Source organism: Pleurodeles waltl, chromosome 8, assembly GCF_031143425.1.
Source record: "Pleurodeles waltl isolate 20211129_DDA chromosome 8, aPleWal1.hap1.20221129, whole genome shotgun sequence".
NCBI classification, from domain to species: Eukaryota; Metazoa; Chordata; class Amphibia; order Caudata; family Salamandridae; genus Pleurodeles; species Pleurodeles waltl.
This window is the reverse complement of record NC_090447.1, coordinates 1542236214-1542258667: the sequence shown is the minus strand read 5'-3', so window position 1 is coordinate 1542258667 and position 22454 is coordinate 1542236214. Positions and strand designations below refer to the sequence as shown.

Sequence of the window (22454 nt, the reverse complement as noted above, 5' to 3'; positions counted from 1 at the left end):
TCTAGTCTTTTCAGGAGCCATGTGGTGATTCCTACGTAAAGTGTATTCCAATAGTCCAGTATGCTTGACTGTGAGACACCTGAAGATCTTATGCAGTATGCATAGGGTGTGGAAGCAGGCGAACAAGACTGCGTTTACTTGTACCTGCATAGATAACTTGCTGCCAAGATGATGCTAAGGTTGCAGGTGTGGTCTGTCGGGGCAAGGAAAGGGCTGAGTTAAGCAGGCCACCAAGTGTCATTCAATGGTGCGGTGTTGTTCCCAAAGATGAGGACTCCTGTCTTGTCCGTGTTGAGCTTGAGACAGATGTCCTTCATCTAGTTAGCGACATTCATCATACATCCGTGAAAGCTGCCTCTGGTGGTGGACAGTGAGAGAATGAGCTGGGTCTTGTCAGCATAGGAGATGATGTTGAGTTCATAAGATTTGACGGTGTTGGCCGGGGGGGGGGGGCATGTGTGTGTTGAAGAGAGTGGGACTGAGAGACAATCCTTGGGGGACGTTGCAGGTGATCTTCTTGTGCTCTGAGGTGAACGGTGGAAGACGGATCCCTTTGTTTTGCTGGTGAGGTACGAGGTGATCCATTTAAGGGTATTTCCTTGAATCTCGATGTGGTGGAGTCTGTTGCTAAGGTATGTTTCCCCTGCAGTCCAGGAGGGCTCTGATGTTGTCTATGGCTGCGATCAGGGCTGTCTTGGTGCTGTGGGTAGCTCAAAATCTGGATTGGGAGGGGTCCAGGAGGTTGTATTTTTCTAGGTGTTGGGGGAGTTTCTGTTTGATTGCTTTCTTGAGGACTTTATTGCTGGAAAGGGGAGTGTAGGAGGTTGGCTCTGTAAATACTATGTAAAAGTGAGAGATAGTGTGCACAGAGTCCAAGGGTTGCCCTTGGAGGTTGAAAGTGGCAATAATAGATAATACTAATGCTCTATTTTGTGGTAGTGTGGTCGAGTTTATCGGGCTTATCAGAGGGTAGTGTTAAGCATTTGTTGTACACACACAGGCAATAAATGAGAACACACACTCAAAGACTTAACTCCAGGCCAATAGGTTTTTATATAGAAAAATATTTTTTTCTTAATTTAATTTAGAACCACAAGATTCAGAATTCAAGTAAGTACATAAATTGTAAGGTACTTGGCATAGGTAAATATGGAACTTTGAATTAAAACAGTACTATACACAGTTTTGGCAAAAATGGCAATAAACTATTTTAAAAGTGGACACTGCAAAAATCAACAGTTCCTGGGCAGGTAAGTAAAAGTAATTTTTTTTAGATAAGTAAAGCGCTTACAAGTTCAGTCTCCAGGGCATAGGCAGCCCACCATTGGTGGTTCAAGTCAACCCCAAACACCCAGGACCAGCAACACAGGGACGGTCAGGTGCAGAGGTCAAAGTAGGGCCCAAATAGCACAGGTGCCCATGGAGACCATTCCGGTTCCAGTCTGCAAGCAGGTTAGTACCTGCGTCCTCGGGGAGCAGACCAGGGGGGTTTTGTAGAGCACTGGGGGTGGGGGGGTCACAAACAGGCACACAAAATACACCCTCAGGGCACAGAGGCAGCCGGGTGCAGTGTGCAAAGTAGGTGTTGGGTTTTAGATAGAAATCAATAGAGAGGCCCGAGGGTCACTCTGGCGATGCAAGCAAGGCACAGGGGGGCTTCTTGGGCCAGCCACCGACTAGGCAATGATGAGGGCTGCCTGCTGGTCACTCCTGTACTGGTAGTTGGTTTCTCTCAGGCCTGGGGGCTGAGGGTGCAGTGTTTCTTCCAGGCGTCGATGTAGGAGGCTGGACTGACTAGTAGTGGGTACCAAGAGGTACTTACACCTTGCACCATCACCAGGTATCCCTTATCAGTGTAGAGGGGTGTCTAGCAGCTTAGGCTGATAGAAAAGGTAGCTTAGCAGAGCAGCTTAGGCTGAACTAGGAGACGAGTGAAGCTCCTACAGTACCACTAGTGTCACTTGCACAATATCATAAGAAAACACAATACACAGTTATACTAAAAATAAAGGTACTTTATTTTTATGACAATATGCCAAAGTATCTTAGAGTGTACCCTCAGCAAGAGGATAGCAAATATACACAAGATATATGTACACAATACCAAAATATGCAGTAATAGCAATAGAAAACAGTGCAAACAATGTATAGTCACAATAGAATGCAATGGGGGCACATAGGGATAGGGGCAACACAAACCATATACTCTAGAAGTGGAATGCGAACCACGAATGGACCCCAAACCTATGTGACCTTGTAGAGGGTCGCTGGGACTGTAAGAAAACAGTGAGGGTTAGAAAAATACCCCACCCCAAGACTCTGAAAAGTGGGTGCAAAGTGCACCTAAGTTCCCCAAAGAGCACAGAAGTCGTGATAGGGGAATTCTGCAGGAAAGACCAACACCAGCAATGCAACAATGATGCATTTCCAGACGAGAGTACCTGTGGAACAAGGGGACTAAGTCCAAAAGTCACGATCAAGTCGGGAGTGGGCAGATGCCCAGGAAATGCCAGCTGTGGGTGCAAAGAAGCTGCCACCGGATAGTAGAAGCTATGGATTCTGCAAGAACGACAAGGGCTAGAAACTTCCCCTTTGGAGGATGGATGTCCCACGTCGTGAAGAAGCTTGCAGAAGTGTTTTCCTGCAGAAAAAACGCAAATAAGCCTTGCTAGCTGCAAAGCTCGCGGTTAGGGTTTTTGGATGCTGCTGTGGCCCAGGAGGGACCAGGATGTCGCCAATTGTGTGAGGAGACTGAGGGGGCGTCCAGCAAGACAAAGAGCCCACTCAGAAACAAGCAGCACCTGCAGAAGTGCCGGAACAGGTACTACGAAGTGGAGTGAATCGGTGCTCACCCGAAGTTGCACTAGAGAGTCCCACGCCGCCGGAGGAAAACTCAGGAAGTTGTGCAATGCAGGTTAGAGTGCCGGGGACCCAGGCTTGGCTGTGCACAAAGGAAATCCTCGAAGAGTGCACAGGAGCCGGAGTAGCTGCAAAACACGCGGTTCCCAGCAATGCAGTCTGGCGTGGGGAGGCAAGGACTTACCTCCACCAAACTTGGACTGAAGAGTCACTGGACTGTGGGAGTCACTTGGACAGAGTTGCTGAGTTCAAGGGACCTCGCTCGTCGTGCTGAGAGGAGACCCAGAGGACCGGTGATGCAGTTCTTTGGTGCCTGCGGTTGCGGGGGAAGATTCCGTCGAACCACAGGAGATTTCTTCGGAGCTTTTAGTGCAGAGAGGAGGCAGGCTACCCCCACAGCATGCACCACCAGGAAAACAGTCGAGAAGGCGGCAGGATCAGCATTACAAGGTCGCAGTAGTCGTCTTTGCTACTTTGTTGCAGTTTTGCAGGCTTCCAGCGCGGTCAGCAGTCGATTCCTTGGCAGAAGGTGAAGAGAGAGATGCAGAGGAACTCTGATGAGCTCTTGCATTCGTTATCTAAGGAATTCCCCAAAGCAGAGACCCTAAATAGCCAGAAAAGGAGGTTTGGCTACTTAGGAGAGAGGATGGGCTAGCAACACCTGAAGGAGCCTATCAGAAGGAGTCTCTGACGTCACCTGCTGGCACTGGCCACTCAGAGCAGTCCAGTGTGCCAGCAGCACCTCTGTTTCCAAGATGGCAGAGGTCTGGAGCACACTGGAGGAGCTCTGGGCACCTCCCAGGGGGGAGGTGCAGGTCAGAGGAGTGGTCACTCCCCTTTCCTTTGTCCAGTTTCGCGCCAGAGCAGGGCTGAGGTATCCCTGAACCGGTGCAGACTGGCTTATGCAGAGATGGGCACCATCTGTGCCCATCTAAGCATTTCCAGAAGCTGGGGGAGGTTACTCCTCCCCAGCCCTGACATGTTTTTCCAAAGGGAGAGGGTGTAACACCCTCTCTCTGAGGAAGTCCTTTGTTCTGCCTTCCTGGGCCAGGCCTGGCTGGACCCCAGGAGGGCAGAAACCTGTCTGAGGGGTTGGCAGCAGCAGCAGCTGCAGTGAAACCCCGGGAAAGGTAGTTTGGCAGTACCCGGGTCTGAGCTAGAGACTCGGGGGATCATGGAATTGTCTCCCCAATGCCAGAATGGCATTGGGGTGACAATTCCATGATCCTAGACATGTTACATGGCCATGTTCGGAGTTACCATTGTGACGCTATACATATGTCGTGACATATGTATAGTGCACTCGTGTAATGGTGTCCCCGCACTCACAAAGTCTGGGGAATTTGCCCTGAACAATGTGGGAACACCTTGGCTAGTGCCAGGGTGCCCACACACTAAGTAACTTAGCACCCAACCTTTACCAGGTGAAGGTTAGACATATAGGTGACTTATAAGTTACTTAAGTGCAGTGGTAAAAGGCTGTGAAATAACGTGGACGTTATTTCACTCAGACTGCACTGGCAGGCCTGTGTAAGAATTGTCAGATCTCCCTATGGGTGGCACAAGAAATGCTGCAGCCCATAGGGATCTTCTGGAACCCCAATACCCTGGGTACCTCAGTACCATATACTAGGGAATTATAAGGGTGTTCCAGTATGCCAATGTAAATTGGTGAAATTGGTCACTAGCCTGTTAGTGACAATTTGGAAAGAAATGAGAGAGCATAACCACTGAGGTTCTGAATAGCAGAGCCTCAGTGAGACAGTTAGTCATAACACAGGTAACACATACAGGGCACACTTATGAGCACTGGGGCCCTGGCTGGCAGGGTCCCAGTGACACATACAACTAAAACAACATATATACAGTGAAATATGGGGGTAACATGCCAGGCAAGATGGTACTTTCCTACACAACCCCCCCCAAACGAAGGACAATAAGACTAGCCATGATCTGATGAGTCTTCATTGTCTAAGTGGAAATATCTGGAGAGTCCATCTGCATTGGAGTGAGTACTCCCAGGTCTATGTTCCACTGTATAGTCCATTCCCTGTAGGGATATGGACCACCTCAACAATTTAGGGTTTTCACCTTTCATTTGTTTTAGCCAAAGTAGAGGTTTGTGGTCCGTCTGAACAATGAAGTGAGTACCAAAAAGGTATGGCCTCAACTTCTTCAGTGCCCAGACCACAGCAAAGGCCTCCCTCTCTATGGCAGACCAACACTTTTCTCTAGGGGTCAACCTCCTGCTGATAAAAGCAACAGGTTGATCCTGGCCCTCAGAATTAAGTTGTGATAAGACTGCCCCTACCCCTAATTCAGATGCATCAGTTTGGACAATGAATTTTTTGGAGTAACAGGGGCTTTTCAGGACAGGTGCAGAGCACATGGCCTGCTTCAGCTCCTCAAAAGCTTTCTGACAGTTTGCTGTCCATAATACCTTTTTAGGCATTTTCTTAGATGTGAGGTTATTAAGAGGGGCTGCAATGGAGCCATAGTTCTTTATGAACCTCCTGTAGTACCCAGTGAGGCCTAAAAAGGCTCTCACCTGAGTCTGCGTTGTAGGGGGAACCCAATCTATAATAGTTTGGATTTTCCCCTGAAGTGGTGCAATCTGTTCTCCACCTACCAGGTGTCCCAGATAAACCACTTTCCCCTGCCCTATCTGGCACTTTGAAGCCTTGATAGTGAGGCCTGCCTTTTGCAGGGCCTCCAAAACTTTCCATAGGTGGACCAGGTGATCATCCCAGCTGGAGCTAAATACAGCTATATCATCTAGATATGCTGCACTAAAAGCTTCCAGCCCTTGCAGGACTGTATTCACCAACCTTTGAAAAGTGGCAGGTGCATTTTTCAATCCAAAAGGCATTACTGTGAATTGGTAATGGCCTCCAATGGTTGAAAATGCAGGTTTTGCTTTTGCATCTTCTGATAATTTGATCTGAAAATACCCTGCAGTCAAATCAAAAGTGCTTAGATACTTGGCAGATGCCAGTGTATCTATTAGCTCATCTGCCCTGGGTATAGGGTGAGCATCAGTTTTGGTTACCTGGTTGAGACATCTGTAGTCAACACAAAATCTCATTTCCCTTTTACCATCTTTGGAATGAGGTTTTGGTACAAGTACCACAGGAGAGGCCCAGGGACTTTCAGAGTGCTCAACCACTCCCAGTTCAAGCATTTTCTGCACCTCTTGCTTTATGCAGTCTCTGACATGGTCAGGCTGCCTATAGATCTTACTTTTGACAGGCAAGCTGTCTCCAGTATCTATAGTGTGCTCACACCAAGAAGTGGTGCCTGGCACAGTAGAGAAGAGTTCAGAAAACGGACCCAGGAGATTTATGCAGTGGTCTTTCTGCTCAGCAGTAAGACAATCTGCCAGTACTACACCTTCCACTAGAGCATCTTGTTCTGTGGAAGAGAAGAGATCAGGGAGAGGGTCACTCTCTTCTTCCTGTCCCTCATCTGTTGCCATGAGCAGGGTGAGATCAGCCCTGTCATAGTAGGGTTTCAGGCGATTGACATGGAGCACCCTAAGGGGACTCCTGGCAGTGCCTAAGTCAACTAAGTAGGTGACTTCACCCTTTTTCTCAACAATTAAGTGGGGTCCACTCCATTTGTCTTGGAGTGCTCTTGGGGCCACAGGCTCCAAGACCCACACTTTCTGCCCTGGTTGGTACTGAACCAAAACAGCCTTCTGGTCAAGCCATTGCTTCTGGAGCTCTTGGCTGGCCTGAAGGTTTTTACTGGCCTTTTTCATGTACTCAGCCATCCTAGATCTTAGACCAAGTACATAGTCCACTATGGCCCTCATTCTGACCCTGGCGGTCTTTGACCGCCAGGGCGGAGGACCGCGGGAGCACCGCCGACAGGCCGGCGGTGCTCCAATGGGGATTCCGACCGCGGCGGTAAAGCCGCGGTCGGACCGGCACCACTGGCGGGGTCCCGCCAGTGTACCGCGGCCCCATTGAATCCTCCGCGGCGGCGCAGCTTGCTGCACCGCCGCGGGGATTCCGACCCCCCCTGCCGCCATCCAGATCCCGGCGGTCGGACCGCCGAGATCCGGATGGCGGTAGGGGGGGTCACGGGGCCCCTGGGGGCCCCTGCAGTGCCCATGCCACTGGCATGGGCATTGCAGGGGCCCCCGTAAGAGGGCCCCTACATGTATTTCACTGTCTGCTGCGCAGACAGTGAAATACGCGACGGGTGCAACTGCACCCGTCGCACAGCTTCCACTCCGCCGGCTCGATTCCGAGCCGGCTTCATCGTGGAAGCCTCTTTCCCGCTGGGCTGGCTGGCGGTCTGAAGGAGACCGCCCGCCAGCCCAGCGGGAAAGTCAGAATTACCGCCGCGGTCTTTCGACCGCGGAACGGTAACCTGACGGCGGGACTTTGGCGGGCGGCCTCCGCCGCCCGCCAAGGTCAGAATGAGGGCCTATGTCTTGCTTAGGAGCTTTTAAAGGTTGTTCCCAACCCTCCTTCACAAGTGTTAGAGGACCTCTCACAGGGTGTCCAAATAGGAGTTCAAAGGGGCTGAAGCCCACTCCTTTCTGGGGTACCTCCCTGTAAGCAAAAAGGAGGCAAGGTAACAGGACATCCCATCTCTTGCGGAGTTTGTCAGGGAGTCCCATTATCATTCCTTTGAGAGTTTTATTAAACCTCTCAACCAGTCCATTTGTTTGTGGATGATAGGGTGTGGTGAACTTGTATGTCACACCACATTCCTTCCACATGGCCTTTAAGTAAGCAGACATGAAATTGCTTCCCCTGTCTGATACCACCTCTTTTGGGAAGCCCACCCTGGAAAAGATTCCCAGGAGGGCCTTTGCCACTGCAGGAGCTGTAGTGGTCCTTAGAGGAATTGCTTCAGGATATCTGGTGGCATGGTCCACTACCACCAAGATAAACCTATTGCCTGAAGCAGTAGGAGGGTCAAGGGGGCCAACTATGTCAACCCCTACCCTTTCAAGGGGAACCCCAACCACAGGCAGTGGAATAAGGGGTGCCTTTGGGGTGCCACCTGTCTTGCCACTGGCTTGACAGGTTTCACAGGACTTACAAAATTCCGTTGTGTCCTCTGACATTCTAGGCCAATGAAACAAGGGATCAAGCCTGTCCCAAGTTTTCATTTGCCCCAAATGTCCAGCTAAGGGAATGTCGTGGGCTAGAGTTAGGAGGAACTTTTTGTACTCCTGAGGAATCACCAATCTCCTGGTAGCTCCAGGTTTTGGATCCCTTGCTTCAGTGTACAAAAGGTTATCCTCCCAGTAAACTCTGTGAGAGTCACTGACATTCCCATTTGCTTGTTTGACAGCTTGCTGCCTTAGACCCTCTAGTGTGGGACAGGTATGCTGTGCCACACTCAGCTCCTCCCTGGCAGGCCCCCCTTCACCCAAAAGCTCAGCAGTGTCTGCTTCCAGCTCCTCTGGTGTAGGTTCTGCACAGGGTGGAAATTCTTCTTCCTCAGAAGTTGAATCCACTGTAGAGGGAGGGATAGTAGGTAGTGTTTTACCTTTACTAACCCTAGCTTTAGGGAGCACTTGGTCCATTCTTCCAGGATCCAAGTCATCCTGTCCTTTTTGATTTTTGGCCTGAGCCCTGGTCAAAGCAAAAATATGCCCTGGAATGCCCAGCATTGCTGCATGAGCCTCCAACTCCACTTCTGCCCAAGCTGATGTCTCTAAATCGTTCCCTAGTAGACAGTCTACAGGTAAATCTGAGGCAACCACAACTTTCTTTGGACCAGTAACCCCCACCCCCCAGTTGAGATTCACAACAGCCATGGGGTGGCTAAGAGTGTTGTTATAAGCATCGGTTACTTGGTACTGGTGACCAAGTAGGTGTTGTTCAGGGTGGACCAGTTTCTCTATTACCATTGTAGGCCTGAACCTCAACACCATTTATTAGGGGTAGTTGCTTGTACTTATCCATATTAAGGGGACAAGCAACCAAGGTGGCTAAATCAATAGCCCCCTCGGAGACTAATACAGCCTCTGTGGTCTCCCTAACAAGACCAACCCCAACTAAATTACCAAAAGTGAGCCCAGCTACTCCCTTGGATTGGCTATTAGTAGGTTTGCTCCCACCACCACTGCTATTACTAGGGGCACTAGGTGTAGCAGCAGGGGTTGTAGTGGTAGGAGGCTTGGTGCTTTTCTTTGGACAACTGGGATCTGTTGTCCAATGGCCTTTTATTTTACATAAATAGCACCATGGTTTCTTTTCTTTGTTTTGATTTGAAGAGGATTTGGGCCCACCACCCTCACCAGAGTGTTTTTGTGGGCCTGATGAAGACTCATTTTTAGATTTGTCCCAACCCTTGTCAGAAGACTTACCATCCTTCTTCTTGCCATCCTTGTCACCCCCTGTATGAACTTTTCTGTTCACCCTTGTTCTGACCCATTTGTCTGCCTTCTTTCCCAATTCAATTCTTGGGGAGAGGTCAGATCAGAGTCTACCAGGTACTGGTGTAACAAATCCGACACACAATTATTAAGAATATGCTCTCTCAGGATTAAGTTATACAGGCTTTCATAGTCGGAAACTTTACTGCCATGTAACCACCCCTCCAAGGCCTTCACTGAATGGTCAACAAAGTCTACCCAGTCTTGTGAAGACTCCTTTTTGGTTTCTCTGAACTTCATCCTGTACTGTTCAGTGGTTAAGCCATAACCATCAAGGAGTGCATTCTTAAGAACTGTAAAATTATTGGCATCACTTTCTTTAACAGTAAGGAGCCTACCCCTACCCTTTCCACTGAAAGATAGCCATAGGATAGCAGCCCACTGCCTTTGAGGGACCTCCTGTACAACACAGGCCCTCTCAAGTGCAGCAAACCACTTGTTAATGTCATCCCCCTCCTTTTAAGGGGGAACTATCTTGTGCAGATTCCTAGAATCATGCTCTTTTACAGGATGACTATTTGGAATACTGCTGCTGTCACCATGGGGTCCTAACCCCAATTTCTGTCTTTCTCTTTCTAAATCAAAGGACTGCCTATCTAAATCCAGCTGTTGCTTCCTCAGCTTCAGCCTGGTTTGTTCCACTCTCAATCTATTGAGCTCCCTTTCTAACACTCTGTCTTCAGGGTGGGTGGGTGGGGCATGCCTTGAAACAGAAGTATGGTGAGAATGAACAGAGGGAGACCTGACCCTAACAGATGGCACTCTTACAACCTGGCTAACAGAAGTAACACTCCTACTATGATGAGAAGTAACACTCTTACTGTGATGTGAGGTAACACTATTACTGTGGTGTGAATTCACATCAGTACCAGCTATGCTAGGTGGTCTGCTAATGGGCAGGTTGGGAAGGTTCCCTTCTAAATCCTTAGCTAGGGGTGCCCCAGGGTCAGATTGGGAACCATCAGCTAATTTCTCAACTGAAGTGCCAACTCTGGTCTTATCTTGTTCAATGAGCATATTAACCAACAGTTCTCTAGAGGGATTCTTCCCTACCCCTAAACCTCTTTCAATGCAGAGACTCCTTGCTCCTTTCCAGCTAAGGTGATCATAAGCAAGTTTGGACAGATCAACAGTTTGGCCTGTACCAGACATTTTTAGAAAGTGTTTAAGGGACAGAAAAAGTGAGAAAAAAGTTCTCAGAACTTTTTAAAGAACAGAAAAAAAACCTTTTTAAACTTTTAAAGAACTTTTTAGAAAGTTTAGAGGTACTTTTCAGCACTTAGCAAAGAAGTGAGAGAAGAAAAGCAAAACTTTTTGGTTAGGTGTACATACACTGAACTTGTTTTGTATATTTTTCTCTTATGAAAAGTACAATATGACAAAGTGGTAAGTAGTTGCAAAGTACTTATCCCACCGCTGCACAACCAATGTAGGAGGTTGGACTGGCTAGTAGTGGGTACCAAGAGGTACTTACACCTTGCACCAGGCCCAGGTATCCCTTATTAGTGTAGAGGGGTGTCTAGCAGCTTAGGCTGATAGAAAAGGTAGCTTGGCAGAGCAGCTTAGGCTGAACTAGGAGCCAAGTGAAGCTCCTACAGTACCACTAGTGTCACTTGCACAATATCATAAGAAAACACAATACACAGATATAGTAAAAATAAAGGTACTTTATTTTTATGACAATATGCCAAAGTATCTCAGTGAGTACCCTCAGGATGAGGATAGCAAATATACACAAGATATATGTACACAATACCAAAATATGCAGTAATAGCAATAGAAAACAGTGCAAACAATGTATAGTCACAATAGAATGCAATGGGGGCACATAGGTATGGGGCAACACAAACCATATACTCTAGAAGTAGAATGCGAACCACGAATGGACCCCAAACCTATGTGACCTTGTAGAGGATCGCTGGGACTGTAAGAAAACAGTGAGGGTTAGAAAAATAGCCCACCCCAAGACCCTGAAAAGTGGGTGCAAAGTGCACCTAAGTTCCCCAAAGAGCACAGAAGTCGTGATGGGGGAATTCTGCAGGAAGGACCAACACCAGCAATGCAACAACGATGGATTTCCAGACGAGAGTACCTGTGGAACAAGGGGCCCAAGTCCAAAAGTCACGATCAGGTCGGGAGTGGGCAGATGCCCAGGAAATGCCAGCTGTGGGTGCAAAGAAGCTGCCACCGGATGGTAGAAGCTATGGATTCTGCAAGAACGACAAGGGCTAGAAACTTCCCCTTTGGAGGATGGATGTCGCACGTCGTGAAGAGTCGTGCAGAAGTGTTTTCCCGCAGAAAGACCGCAAACAAGCCTTGCTAGCTGCAAAGCTCGCGGTTAGGGTTTTTGGATGCTGCTGTGGCCCAGGAGGGACCAGGATGTCGCCAATTGCGTGAGGAGACAGAGGGGGCGTCCAGCAAGACAAAGAGCCCACTCAGAAACAAGCAGCACCCTCAGAAGTGCCGGAACAGGCACTACGAAGTGGAGTGAATCAGTGCTCACCCGAAGTTGCACAAGAGAGTCCCACGCCACCGGAGGACAACTCAGGAGTTTGTGCAATGCAGGTTAGAGTGCCGGGGACCCAGGCTTGGCCGTGCACAAAGGAAATCCTTGAAGAGTGCACAGGAGCCGGAGTAGCTGCAAAACACGCGGTTCCCAACAATGCAGTCTGGCGTGGGGAGGCAAGGACTTACCTCCACCAAACTTGGACTGAAGAGTCAATGGACTGTGGGAGTCACTTGGACAGAGTTGCTGAGTTCAAGGGACCTCGCTCGTCATGCTGAGAGGAGACCCAGAGGACCGGTGATGCAGTTCTTTGGTGCCTGCGGTTGCAGGGGGAAGATTCCGTCGACCCACGGGAGATTTCTTCGGAGCTTCTAGTGCAGAGAGGAGGCAGGCTACCCCCACAGCATGCACCACCAGGGAAACAGTCGAGAAGGCGGCAGGATCAGCGTTACAAGGTCGCAGTAGTCGTCTTTGCTACTTTGTTGCAGTTTTGCAGGCTTCCAGCGCGGTCAGCAGTCGATTCCTTGGCAGAAGGTGAAGAGAGAGATGCAGAGGAACTCTGATGAGCTCTTGCATTCGTTATCTAAGGAATTCCCCAAAGCAGAGACCCTAAATAGCCAGAAAAGGAGGTTTGGCTACTTAGGAGAGAGGATAGGCTAGCAACACCTGAAGGAGCCTATCAGAAGGAGTCTCTGACGTCACCTGCTGGCACTGGCCACTCAGAGCAGTCCAGTGTGCCAGCAGAACCTCTGTTTCCAAGATGGCAGAGGTCTGGAGCACACTGGAGGAGCTCTGGGCACCTCCCAGGGGAGGTGCAGGTCAGGGGAGTGGTCACTCCCCTCTCCTTTGTCCAGTTTCGCGCCAGAACAGGGCTGAGGGATCCCTGAACCGGTGCAGACTGGCTTATGCAGAGATGGGCACCATCTGTGCCCATGAAAGCATTTTCAGAGGCTGGGGGAGGCTACTCCTCCCCTGCCTTCACACCATTTTCCAAAGGGAGAGGGTGTAACACCCTCTCTCAGAGGAAGTCCTTTGTTCTGCCATCCTGGGACAAGCCTGGCTTGACCCCAAGAGGGCAGAAACCTGTCTGAGGGGTTGGCAGCAGCAGCAGCTGCAGTGAAACCCCAGGAAAGGCAGTTTGGCAGTACCAGGGTCTGTGCTACAGACCACTGGGATCATGGGATTGTGCCAACTATGCTAGGATGGCATAGAGGGGGCAATTCCATGATCATAGACATGTTACATGGCCAGACCTCTGCCATCTTGGAAACATGCATGCTGTGGGGGTAGTCTGCCTCCTCTCTGCACTAGAAGCTCCGAAGAAATCTCCTGTGGGTCGACGGAATCTTCCCACTGCAACGGCAGGCACCAAAAAGCTGCATTACCGGTCCCTTGGGTCTCCTCTCAGCACGACGAGCGAGGTCCCTTGAACTCAGCAACTGTGTTCAAGTGACCCCCACAGTCCAATGACTCTTCAGTCCAAGTTTGGTGGAGGTAAGTCCTTGCCTCCCCACGCCAGACTGCATTGCTGGGAACCGCGACTTTTGCAGCTACTCCGGCCCCTGTGCACTTCCGGCGGAAATCCTTTGTGCACAGCCAAGCCTGGGTCCACGGCACTCTAACCTGCATTGCACGACTTTCTAAGTTGGTCTCCGGTGACGTGGGACTCCTTTGTGTAACTTCGGGTGAGCACCGTTTCACGCATCCTCGTAGTGCCTGTTTCTGGCACTTCTCCGGGTGCTACCTGCTGCTGAGAGGTCTCCTTGTCTTGCTCGACGTCCCCTCTCTCTCCTGACGCAATTTGCGACATCCTGGTCCCTCCTGGGCCACAGCAGCATCCAAAAACGCTTACCACACGATTTGCAGCTAGCAAGGCTTGTTGGCGGTCTTTCGGCGGGAAAACACTTCTGCACGACTCTCCACGGCATGAGGGATCCGTCCTCCAAAGGGGAAGTCTCTAGCCCTTGTCGTTCCTGCAGAAACCTAAGCTTCTTCTGTCCAGTAGAAGCTTCTTTGCACCCACAGCTGGCATTTCCTGGGCATCTGCCCATCTCCGACTTGCTTGTGACTTTTGGACTTGGTCCCCTTGTTCCACATGTACCCTCGACTGGAAATCCATTGTTGTTGCATTGCTGGTTTGTGTCTTTCCTGCAGAATTCCCCTATCACGACTTCTATGTCCTTTGGGGAACTTTAGTGCACTTTGCACTCACTTTTCAGGGTCTTGGGGTGTGCTATTTTTCTAACCCTCACTATTTTCTAATAGTCCCAGCGACCCTCTACAAGGTCACATAGGTTTGGGGTCCATTCGTGGTTCGCATTCCACTTTTGGAGTATATGGTTTGTGTTGCCCCTATCCCTATGTGTCCCCATTGCATCCTATTGTAACTATACATTGTTTGCACTGTTTTGTAAGACTATACTGCATATTTTTGGTATTGTGTACATATATCTTGTGTATATTTCCTATCCTCTCACTGAGGGTACACTCTGAGATACTTTGGCGTATTGTCATAAAAATAAAGTACCTTTATTTTCAGTATAACTGTGTATTGTGTCTTCTTATGATATTGTGCAAGTGACATTAGTGGTACTGTAGGAGCTTCACTCGTCTCCTAGTTCAGCCTAAGCTGCTCTGCTAAGCTACCAGTATCTATCAGCCTAAGCTGCTAGACACCCTATACACTAATAAGGGATACCTGGGCCTGGTGCAAGGTGCAAGTACCCCTTGGTACTCACTACAAGCCAGTCCAGCCTCCTACATTGTATCACAATGTTCAAAGTATAAATACTAGACATTTATTACAAATAAAGCTCAAGAACGTGGGAGTGTCTTCATTGTTGATGACGTTTCGGTCCCCTTTAGATTTAGGATCTTCATCAGGACATCGTTCCAGGACTTGGGTTCAGGGGTCCGGTGGCTGTGAGCCACAAGCGTTGGTTTCCAGTGCCACTTGGAACATTGTGGCACAACAATGCACAAATGACATGTGAATCACCCTTGCCTGTGCCCCAAGCACTCTTTCCTCACTTTGCATTTTGCTCACCTCACAATTATTTTGTATGTATTTTTATTATTATGAAAACATTGTGTTTAATTGACACATTTATGACTATTGAGTGAACACTGTTGCTCTCATAGAAACCACAGAAACATAAAGTGAGCTGGAAGACATGGCACAAGGGAAGCCAGTGCACACTCACAAAGAAGCTGGTGGCGGAAGTCAGGCTAGAGCTAATCCGAACACTCCGGCCTGAGCCCCCAGGGGCACAGGGAGCAGGGGAGGCAGCATTCACTGCTGTTCCAAACTTGGAAAAAATTGGGAATGAATGAAGAAGATGTACATAGACCGAGACGATTGAAAACAAGAAAAGCATCCAATGGAACACCATATTTTATCCTACTCTCAAAATTCAAACATACTCTTGGCTCGGAGTACTGTTGAAAGCAGATGTTTTGATAAAGCACCAGCCAATATCCTCACAGTAACCGGTCCGTGTGCAAGACGGAGTCCACGGTCCTGCCTCATAGAATCTTCACTGATAGTCATAAGCACTAGAATAAACCCAACCATGACCATCTACAGGGGCTTGTCCACGTGCCCTCATTATGAATCGCCATGTCATTGTAATGGGCCCGGAAACAAGAGTTACTGAACCCATTAGAATTAAGAGCTGAGCCACAAGTGGTGTTCCACCCAGAGATTAGGACGGCTTCAAGCAGGCGAGATCTCCAGGTGGAAGTTCCACTGCAAAACATACAGATAATGGCATCGTAAGTCCCATCGCCACTTGTTATTCCACAAAAACTCATAACCTCTATTACTTCTCACTCCAAAAGCCCCAGTAATGGTAAATGTGAAGAAGGGAAATATCAGGGTTTGTTACGAGCTTCTAGTAATGAGGGACTTAGCGCCATATGTACGAAAATAGTGGTTTGCAATTTCCTATTAGTGAATTTATGCATTTCACCAAGAGGAACAGCAAACTGCGGTGTACTACGGTGTCGCAGACACGGATGGTGGTTCCAAAAATGGGTCACAAGGGACCTGCCTCATTAATATTCATGAGGCAAGGCGCAATTTGCAACCCATTGGGAATGACCTACACCTAGAGGGATGGTGGCCTGCAGGGGTCAGCAGACCACCATGTCTGTGATTAATTTTAAATAAACCAATGTTTTTTTTTTTGTAATGCAGCCTGTTATCCTTAAAGGAAAACAGGATGCATAACAAAAACCAAAATTACAAGTTTTCTTTTCATTTTTTTAGAGCAGGCAGTGATCCGTGGCACCACTGCGTGCTCTTAAAAAATGTTTTCACCTACATTCACAAAAGGTAAGGGGTCCCATGGGGATCCCTTCTCGTTCCTTAATGGGTTTCCACATCCTCTATGGAGTCAGTAAAGTATGACTACTTTGTGACTGCATTCTGGTTGCAAAACTATCAAATATACCAGTGCTATTCGGTGTTAGGAAGGGACGCCCTAAACGTCCCTTCCCGACACCGAATCACTAAAGCAAAATGCGATTCGGTGACAGGTTACTGCGTCACATTTTGCCTTTGGTACATGGCGAAATGCATTTTACTGGTCGCAAACAGGAAAATGTTTTGTACATCTGGCCCTTAGTGCTGAAATATCCTGTACAGAGAGATTCTTGATGTAGCAAATTGTACTGATATCACCTGAAAAAGTAAGACTATGCAGGCCTTACTGACTAATTTATATTTAGACATTTCAAATAAAGTTTTACAGGTCTCAAAGGACGTTATTGCACAAAAATCCACTTTTTATAAATGATGTCCTGTGTTGAGAAAGATGTTAACAATTACTGCATTCAACATGAAGCTGGGAAGCTGAGACATGGATTTATTATTTTTTAAGTTTATTTTTTATCTCAATGATAGCGTAAGATATACATGGAATGTGTCAAACTACAATGCTGATCAGCAAACCAAGGTTATCTTTACTTTTCCTTTATGTGTTTTGTATATTAATATGCAGAAGGTTAGATGACAAAAGGGATTAAAAGGCCTGGAACCTGACCCCTCTCCCCAGCATATTTTTCTAATCCTCTCCCCTTTCCCAAGGGGTTCGGAGCTGCCATTCAGCATCACCTTTTCAAAGACTGTCTAAGGTTCATTCCACCCTTCCTGAGGCTGAGTCCACACCACAGAGTGGGTGATGGTAAGAGGTGTGTCACACAACCCGAAGCACCAGGACACGTGTGCCAGCTTACAGTCAGCACTCAGGTAGACGGTGTCCCACTATCTAAGACCTCCCTCTCTTCAATGAAAGCTTCAGACACTCAAGGAGTGGGCCTCTAATCCTGCTCAACCTATGAAGTGTGTAACCAATCCCCACACATTTCATTATCTCACATCAATCTAAGGCCTTCAGAAGCACAAGAAGATTTTTACCTTCGTCCTCGGCGCTGCCATTTGAAGATCCTTTTGAATCTGGTGGAAATGACTGTAAAATGAAAACAGATACCAGCCTCAATGAGGATATTCTTAGATGCCTGTTTCCTAATGATATCCTTGTTATAAGTAACATCACAGTCTATAATGAACAAATACTAAACCATAGTCTGTTAAATAACAAATACATGCAATCAGATATAATCAAACAATTGTTTGAGAGGGAAACTACCCATGTGACACCAGCAAAGGGTGAAGTGAGAGCTCCTCGGCTGAGAATCCTGAAGCGCGGCGGCCATCTTACTATTGTAGCGTAGCCATTATTTAATGTAGCTTCATGCGCGTTAGCTTAACGTATCAGGCCTCTGTGCACTTTACCCTAGGTACATTTTATTCAGCCTCGCACTGTTATTTTACAATAACCAGTTTTACGGTCTTGTTTTTATTTCATTCTATCACACTGTTTAGCTTAGTCCAGCTCTGTGTTCTCAAACAATACATTCTTGCTCGCTCTGTGCTTCAGTCAAGGCTACAGTCTGGTACATTGCCGGTAAACGTGGGAGAAGTTTATTCTCTAGTGTTCGTAGAAAATACACATCCTTACGTAGGGACATTTTCTTAGAACATCGGCGTGTTAGTTATAAAAACACTTCCTAGTTCTGGTACACGTAAGATGGAGATTCCGACCAGGAACCTACAACTAGATGCTGACTGCCCCGTTACAGATGCTGATGCAGATTACAGGCCTTTGCTCAGGTATGAGGACTGATGTCCTTCCGGGGGAACCTGAAAGGCAGGCTTAGAGCTTTACATGCTGTTCTCAGACTATTACTTAGAGAGATCCTAATCTAGTTGCACTATGATCGCCTTATTCTTGTGCTTCACTCTCATCGTCACTATTTTAATCCTACTGTGTTTTGTAGTTCTGGTTATTGCAGCTCACGCTTTGCTATCTAAAATGCAGTCGTTTTATTAAACCAATCGTTAAAACCTAAACTGCCTTTGTCATTTATATATGAGACCGTACTGTGTATGAGAGAACCGGTTGTGACCTGAGTGACCACGACTTCCCTGGGAAGTATTAAGATGTCATGTGCTCGGCTGCCGAATTGTCTCTTCCCTTTGGGAGAGATGAGGCACTGCTAGTTAGCCGGAGCAAAACCCAGATTTAGGGCGACAAGGGTCCTTCACCGTGGGTCAGACATAGTCCCCCACACTGTGAACGATCTTGCCGCTCAAAATCCAGTGGTCGCATTAGGATAATGAGAGCCTACGCAACACTATGGTGCTGTCCTGACATTGGAGAAGGAAAGGTCCACTTACTCGTGGCACACCTGCCTCTTTGGACAACTATACGAGGAACTGGATGACCTATGGGGTCTGGTGGGCACACCGTCGAGAAGGGGTGATAACAGAGGACGAAGCAAGGTGTGTGGGAAAAACAAGAGAGTTTGTTTGATGAGAGACATAAACAACGTCAAGATGCTGTCACAAATCTTCCAACTGTTCCAGTCAGGCTTCCTTTTCTCGACAAAGGTGAGGGATCACAAGTTGAAATTAAAAAGCCCTGAGCGCAAGATGCCTTCCTCGACCAGTGGGAAGGGCTTGAAGTGAATCAGTGCCCAGAGGAAGGGGTCAGCTAACAGGGTTTATTGACTTCACTTGTGTTTCCAAAGCATTCCTCTCCAAGGACTAACCCATGAGCATAGGTTCCGCCCCTCAAGTTGCTACTCATGAATGCATCCATCACACGGTACAGTCTAAGTTTGTTTTTATCAATCGGTCACTGTACTTTTAAAGGTTGCAAAAGATCAGTGCCTCCATCTAGTCCACAGGAGTTACAGGATATTGGGGACCTAGGGTACCTCAGGGCAGCGTGTCGGTGGGGACAGTAGGGTGTGGAGCAGGTTCCACCAGTAGTTTGAGATCTGTCCTCCCATTGGCCACAGGTGTCTCCTCCAGAACTTCTCACTCCTCCTGATCCCTAAGCCACCTTCAGAGCGATGCCTTTTCGATTGGTATGCGCTATACAAATTCCACATACATGTTTACATGCATACATACATTCTACACTCTGGCTGCGGAGGCTGACCCCAGTGCAGTGCATCTTTAGTAGTTCAAGCACTGGTATTTCACGTTTATTGCTCACCTTTTGTCATTAATCCGAATATATATTTTTTGGGATCTCACCCATGATTACGGTCATGAATTGCACAATTTCTGGACAGTGCCAGGTCTTGGTAAAGAATGCGCCCTGATCTTCCATGTGTTGCAGGGCAAGCTGCATCTTTTTTATTGAAGGTAACGGGAGTCCAATATGTCTTGTGCAAAATATTAAACTGAACTAGATTATATCTGCCATTGCTGAGTACTTTCTGTGTGAGAGCGCATGCCTTATATCACCCACCTCGGTTACTGGAATCACACAGCCTGGGCTCCATCAATCAGTTTAAATCTCGCATTGCAGGGACCTTATATGACAATGAGTGACTTATATCACCCACCTCGATTACTGGGATCACACAGTCTGGGTTCCATCAACCAGTTTAAATTTCGTATTGCAGGGACCTTATATATGACACTGAGTGACTTATATCACCCGCCTCGGTTACTGGGATCACACAGTCTGGGTTCCATCAATCAGTTTAAATCTCACATTGCAGGGACCTTATATATGACAGTGAGCGCCGTGTTCCATCTCACCTCAGTTACTGGGCTCTCACAGTCAGGTTCGGTGCATCTTGTGTTTTAAGTTCAGCCTGCGCACTAGATTGTCACCATTCGCCGACCCCAGAAATTCATGAAATACATCAGAGACGTCTGGTAAGGTTGGGACATCAGCACACACTCGATGCACCAATTTTGTAAGTTTGTTGAATCTTGATGGCTGAACCCCAAACTCTTCAAATGCTAGGAACTTCCACATAGATCCCCCACACTGAAGAAGTTCCTCCGTCCATCTTGGAACAGTTTTATTGTCTCGTATCTAGTTTAAGCCCCACAACCAAGATAATGGTGTCTCTTGTTCCAAACGAGCTCTGTTTGTTACTTTCTTGACAACTAATTCCATATTTGGCTCTTTAGTTGAGCCAAGTAGGGCAGGGTCTGAATAGAGTGAACACTAGTCTTGAGTCGACGCTCCAAAGTGGTTTTCCATGCATGTCTCTGAGTATTTCTCTATGTTCCCAAATTTGACCAGCCATCCACCCATCCTACTCCAGATGATACACTTCTGCATCCAGCGGTCCCAGTCCCCCTTCTGTTCAGTAGCTTCAGTGCCTCCAGTCTGTTGGCGCTGCTGCACCTCCAGGTTCCCAGCAGTTGGCTCAGTTTGAAGAGGTATATTGAGAGATATCTGGGCAGGACGACCACGTTGGATAGCGCAGCCCATCCAATTACTAACGCCTGTAGCTTATTCCATAACATTAACAATGAAAGAAATAGGATTCCAGGTTGAGTCTCTTCCATTTGTCCAGTACGATGAAATAGTGGAATGAGTAGGGTGAACTTGTCTTTGGAATTTCATTTATTTTATTTCCTCCCTTTTATTTGAGGCACAAATCTCACCTTTTGGGTTTTTTGAAGGTCTCTAGAAAGGCACAATGCTACGAATGTGACAGAGCAAGCATGGCACGTCAAGGTGGTGAGCACAGCAGTACCTAAAGGACAGACCACATAGCGCTCAGGGTCTCCAAGTTAGATAAAATCCATGAAAGCGGGTAAGGGTCCCCATGTCCGTTCAGTCAGATACCCCTGTCCTCACTCGTTGTAGAGCCCGCAGGCACTACTCAGTCGCAGGATTGGCCCCTGAACTCTTCGTGAGTCTCTTCTCGTCTGATGACAGATGTCAGGACACTCTCTGTTGTGCACACAAGCTCACCTTGATGTATTCAGGTTCTTTAAACTTCCCAAGAATGCTGGCGTTCTTGATCTTACTGGATTTAGACACATAGAGGGGTTCTGGTTCACCCTTGCAATTGACTGTAAATAGTCGCCCCCTTCCAACACACTCAGGAGCTCCCGGGGATGGAGGATGGTCCTGCTGTAGCATAAGGTGTATGAAAACAGAAACAGCTTCTCAAAGGAACTTCAAGATGCAGTGAAAGTTTGGCAAGAGTAGTACTAGAACGCTGCACTGTCATGACCTGAAAGAAATGTAGTGATAATCACGGAGTGCTCACCGTAGCACCCCACAGAAGATGTTATGACACCATGCCACCCCACTGCAGAGATCTTACAGCACGGTTCCACCTCACTGCGGAGATCTTACAGCACGGTTCCACCTCACTGCGGAGATCTTACAGCACGGTACCACTGCACAGCAGAGATCCTACAGCACCGTTCCACCTCACTGCAGAGATCTTACAGCACGGTACCACTGCACACCAGAGATCTTACAGCACGGTTCCACCTCACTGCGGAGATCTTACAGCACGGTTCCACCTCACTGCGGAGATCTTACAGCACGGTTCCACCTCACTGCGGAGATCTTACAGCACGGTTCCACCTCACTGCGGAGATCCTACAGCACGGTTCCACCTCACTGCGGAGATCTTACAGCACGGTACCACCGCTCAGCAGAGATCTTACAGCATTGTACCACTGCACAGCAGAGATCCTACAGCACCGTTCCACCTCACTGCAGAGATCTTACAGCACGGTACCACCTCACTGCAGAGATCTTACAGCACGGTTCCACCTCACTGTGGAGATCTTACAGCATTGTACCACTGCACAGCAGAGATCCTACAGCACCGTTCCACCTCACTGCAGAGATCTTACAGCATTGTACCACTGCACAGCAGAGATCCTACAGCACCGTTCCACCTCACTGCAGAGATCTTACAGCATTGTACCACTGCACAGCAGAGATCCTACAGCACCATTCCACCTCACTGCAGAGATCTTACAGCACGGTACCACTGCACAGCAGAGATCCTACAGCACCGTTCCACCTCACTGCAGAGATCTTACAGCACCATTCCACCTCACTGCGGACATCTTACAGCATTGTACCACCTCACTGTGGAGATCTTATAGCACGGTACCACCTCACTGCAGAGATCTTACAGCACGGTTCCACCTCACTGCGGAGATGTTACAGCACGGTTCCACCTCACTGCAGAGATCTTACAGCACGGTACCACTGCACACCAGAGATCTTACAGCACCGTTCCACCTCACTGTGGAGATCTTACAGCACGGTACCACCGCTCAGCAGAGATCTTACAGCATGGTACCACCGCACAGCAGAGATCTTACAGCAC

At 48.1% G+C, this 22454-nt stretch overlaps 1 protein-coding gene across 5 annotated transcripts in view; it reads right to left on the bottom strand.

The window, feature by feature from the left end:
• The window catches only part of SPAG17 (sperm associated antigen 17), a 720739-nt gene that overhangs the window by 134659 nt on the left and 563626 nt on the right, over positions 1-22454 (bottom strand). For all 5 annotated transcript variants that reach the window (XM_069203004.1, XM_069203006.1, XM_069203008.1 and 2 more), the window contains one exon: positions 17188-17239. In XM_069203004.1, coding sequence (XP_069059105.1) covers positions 17188-17239 — 52 coding nt within the window. The remainder of the gene's footprint in view (positions 1-17187; positions 17240-22454) is intronic.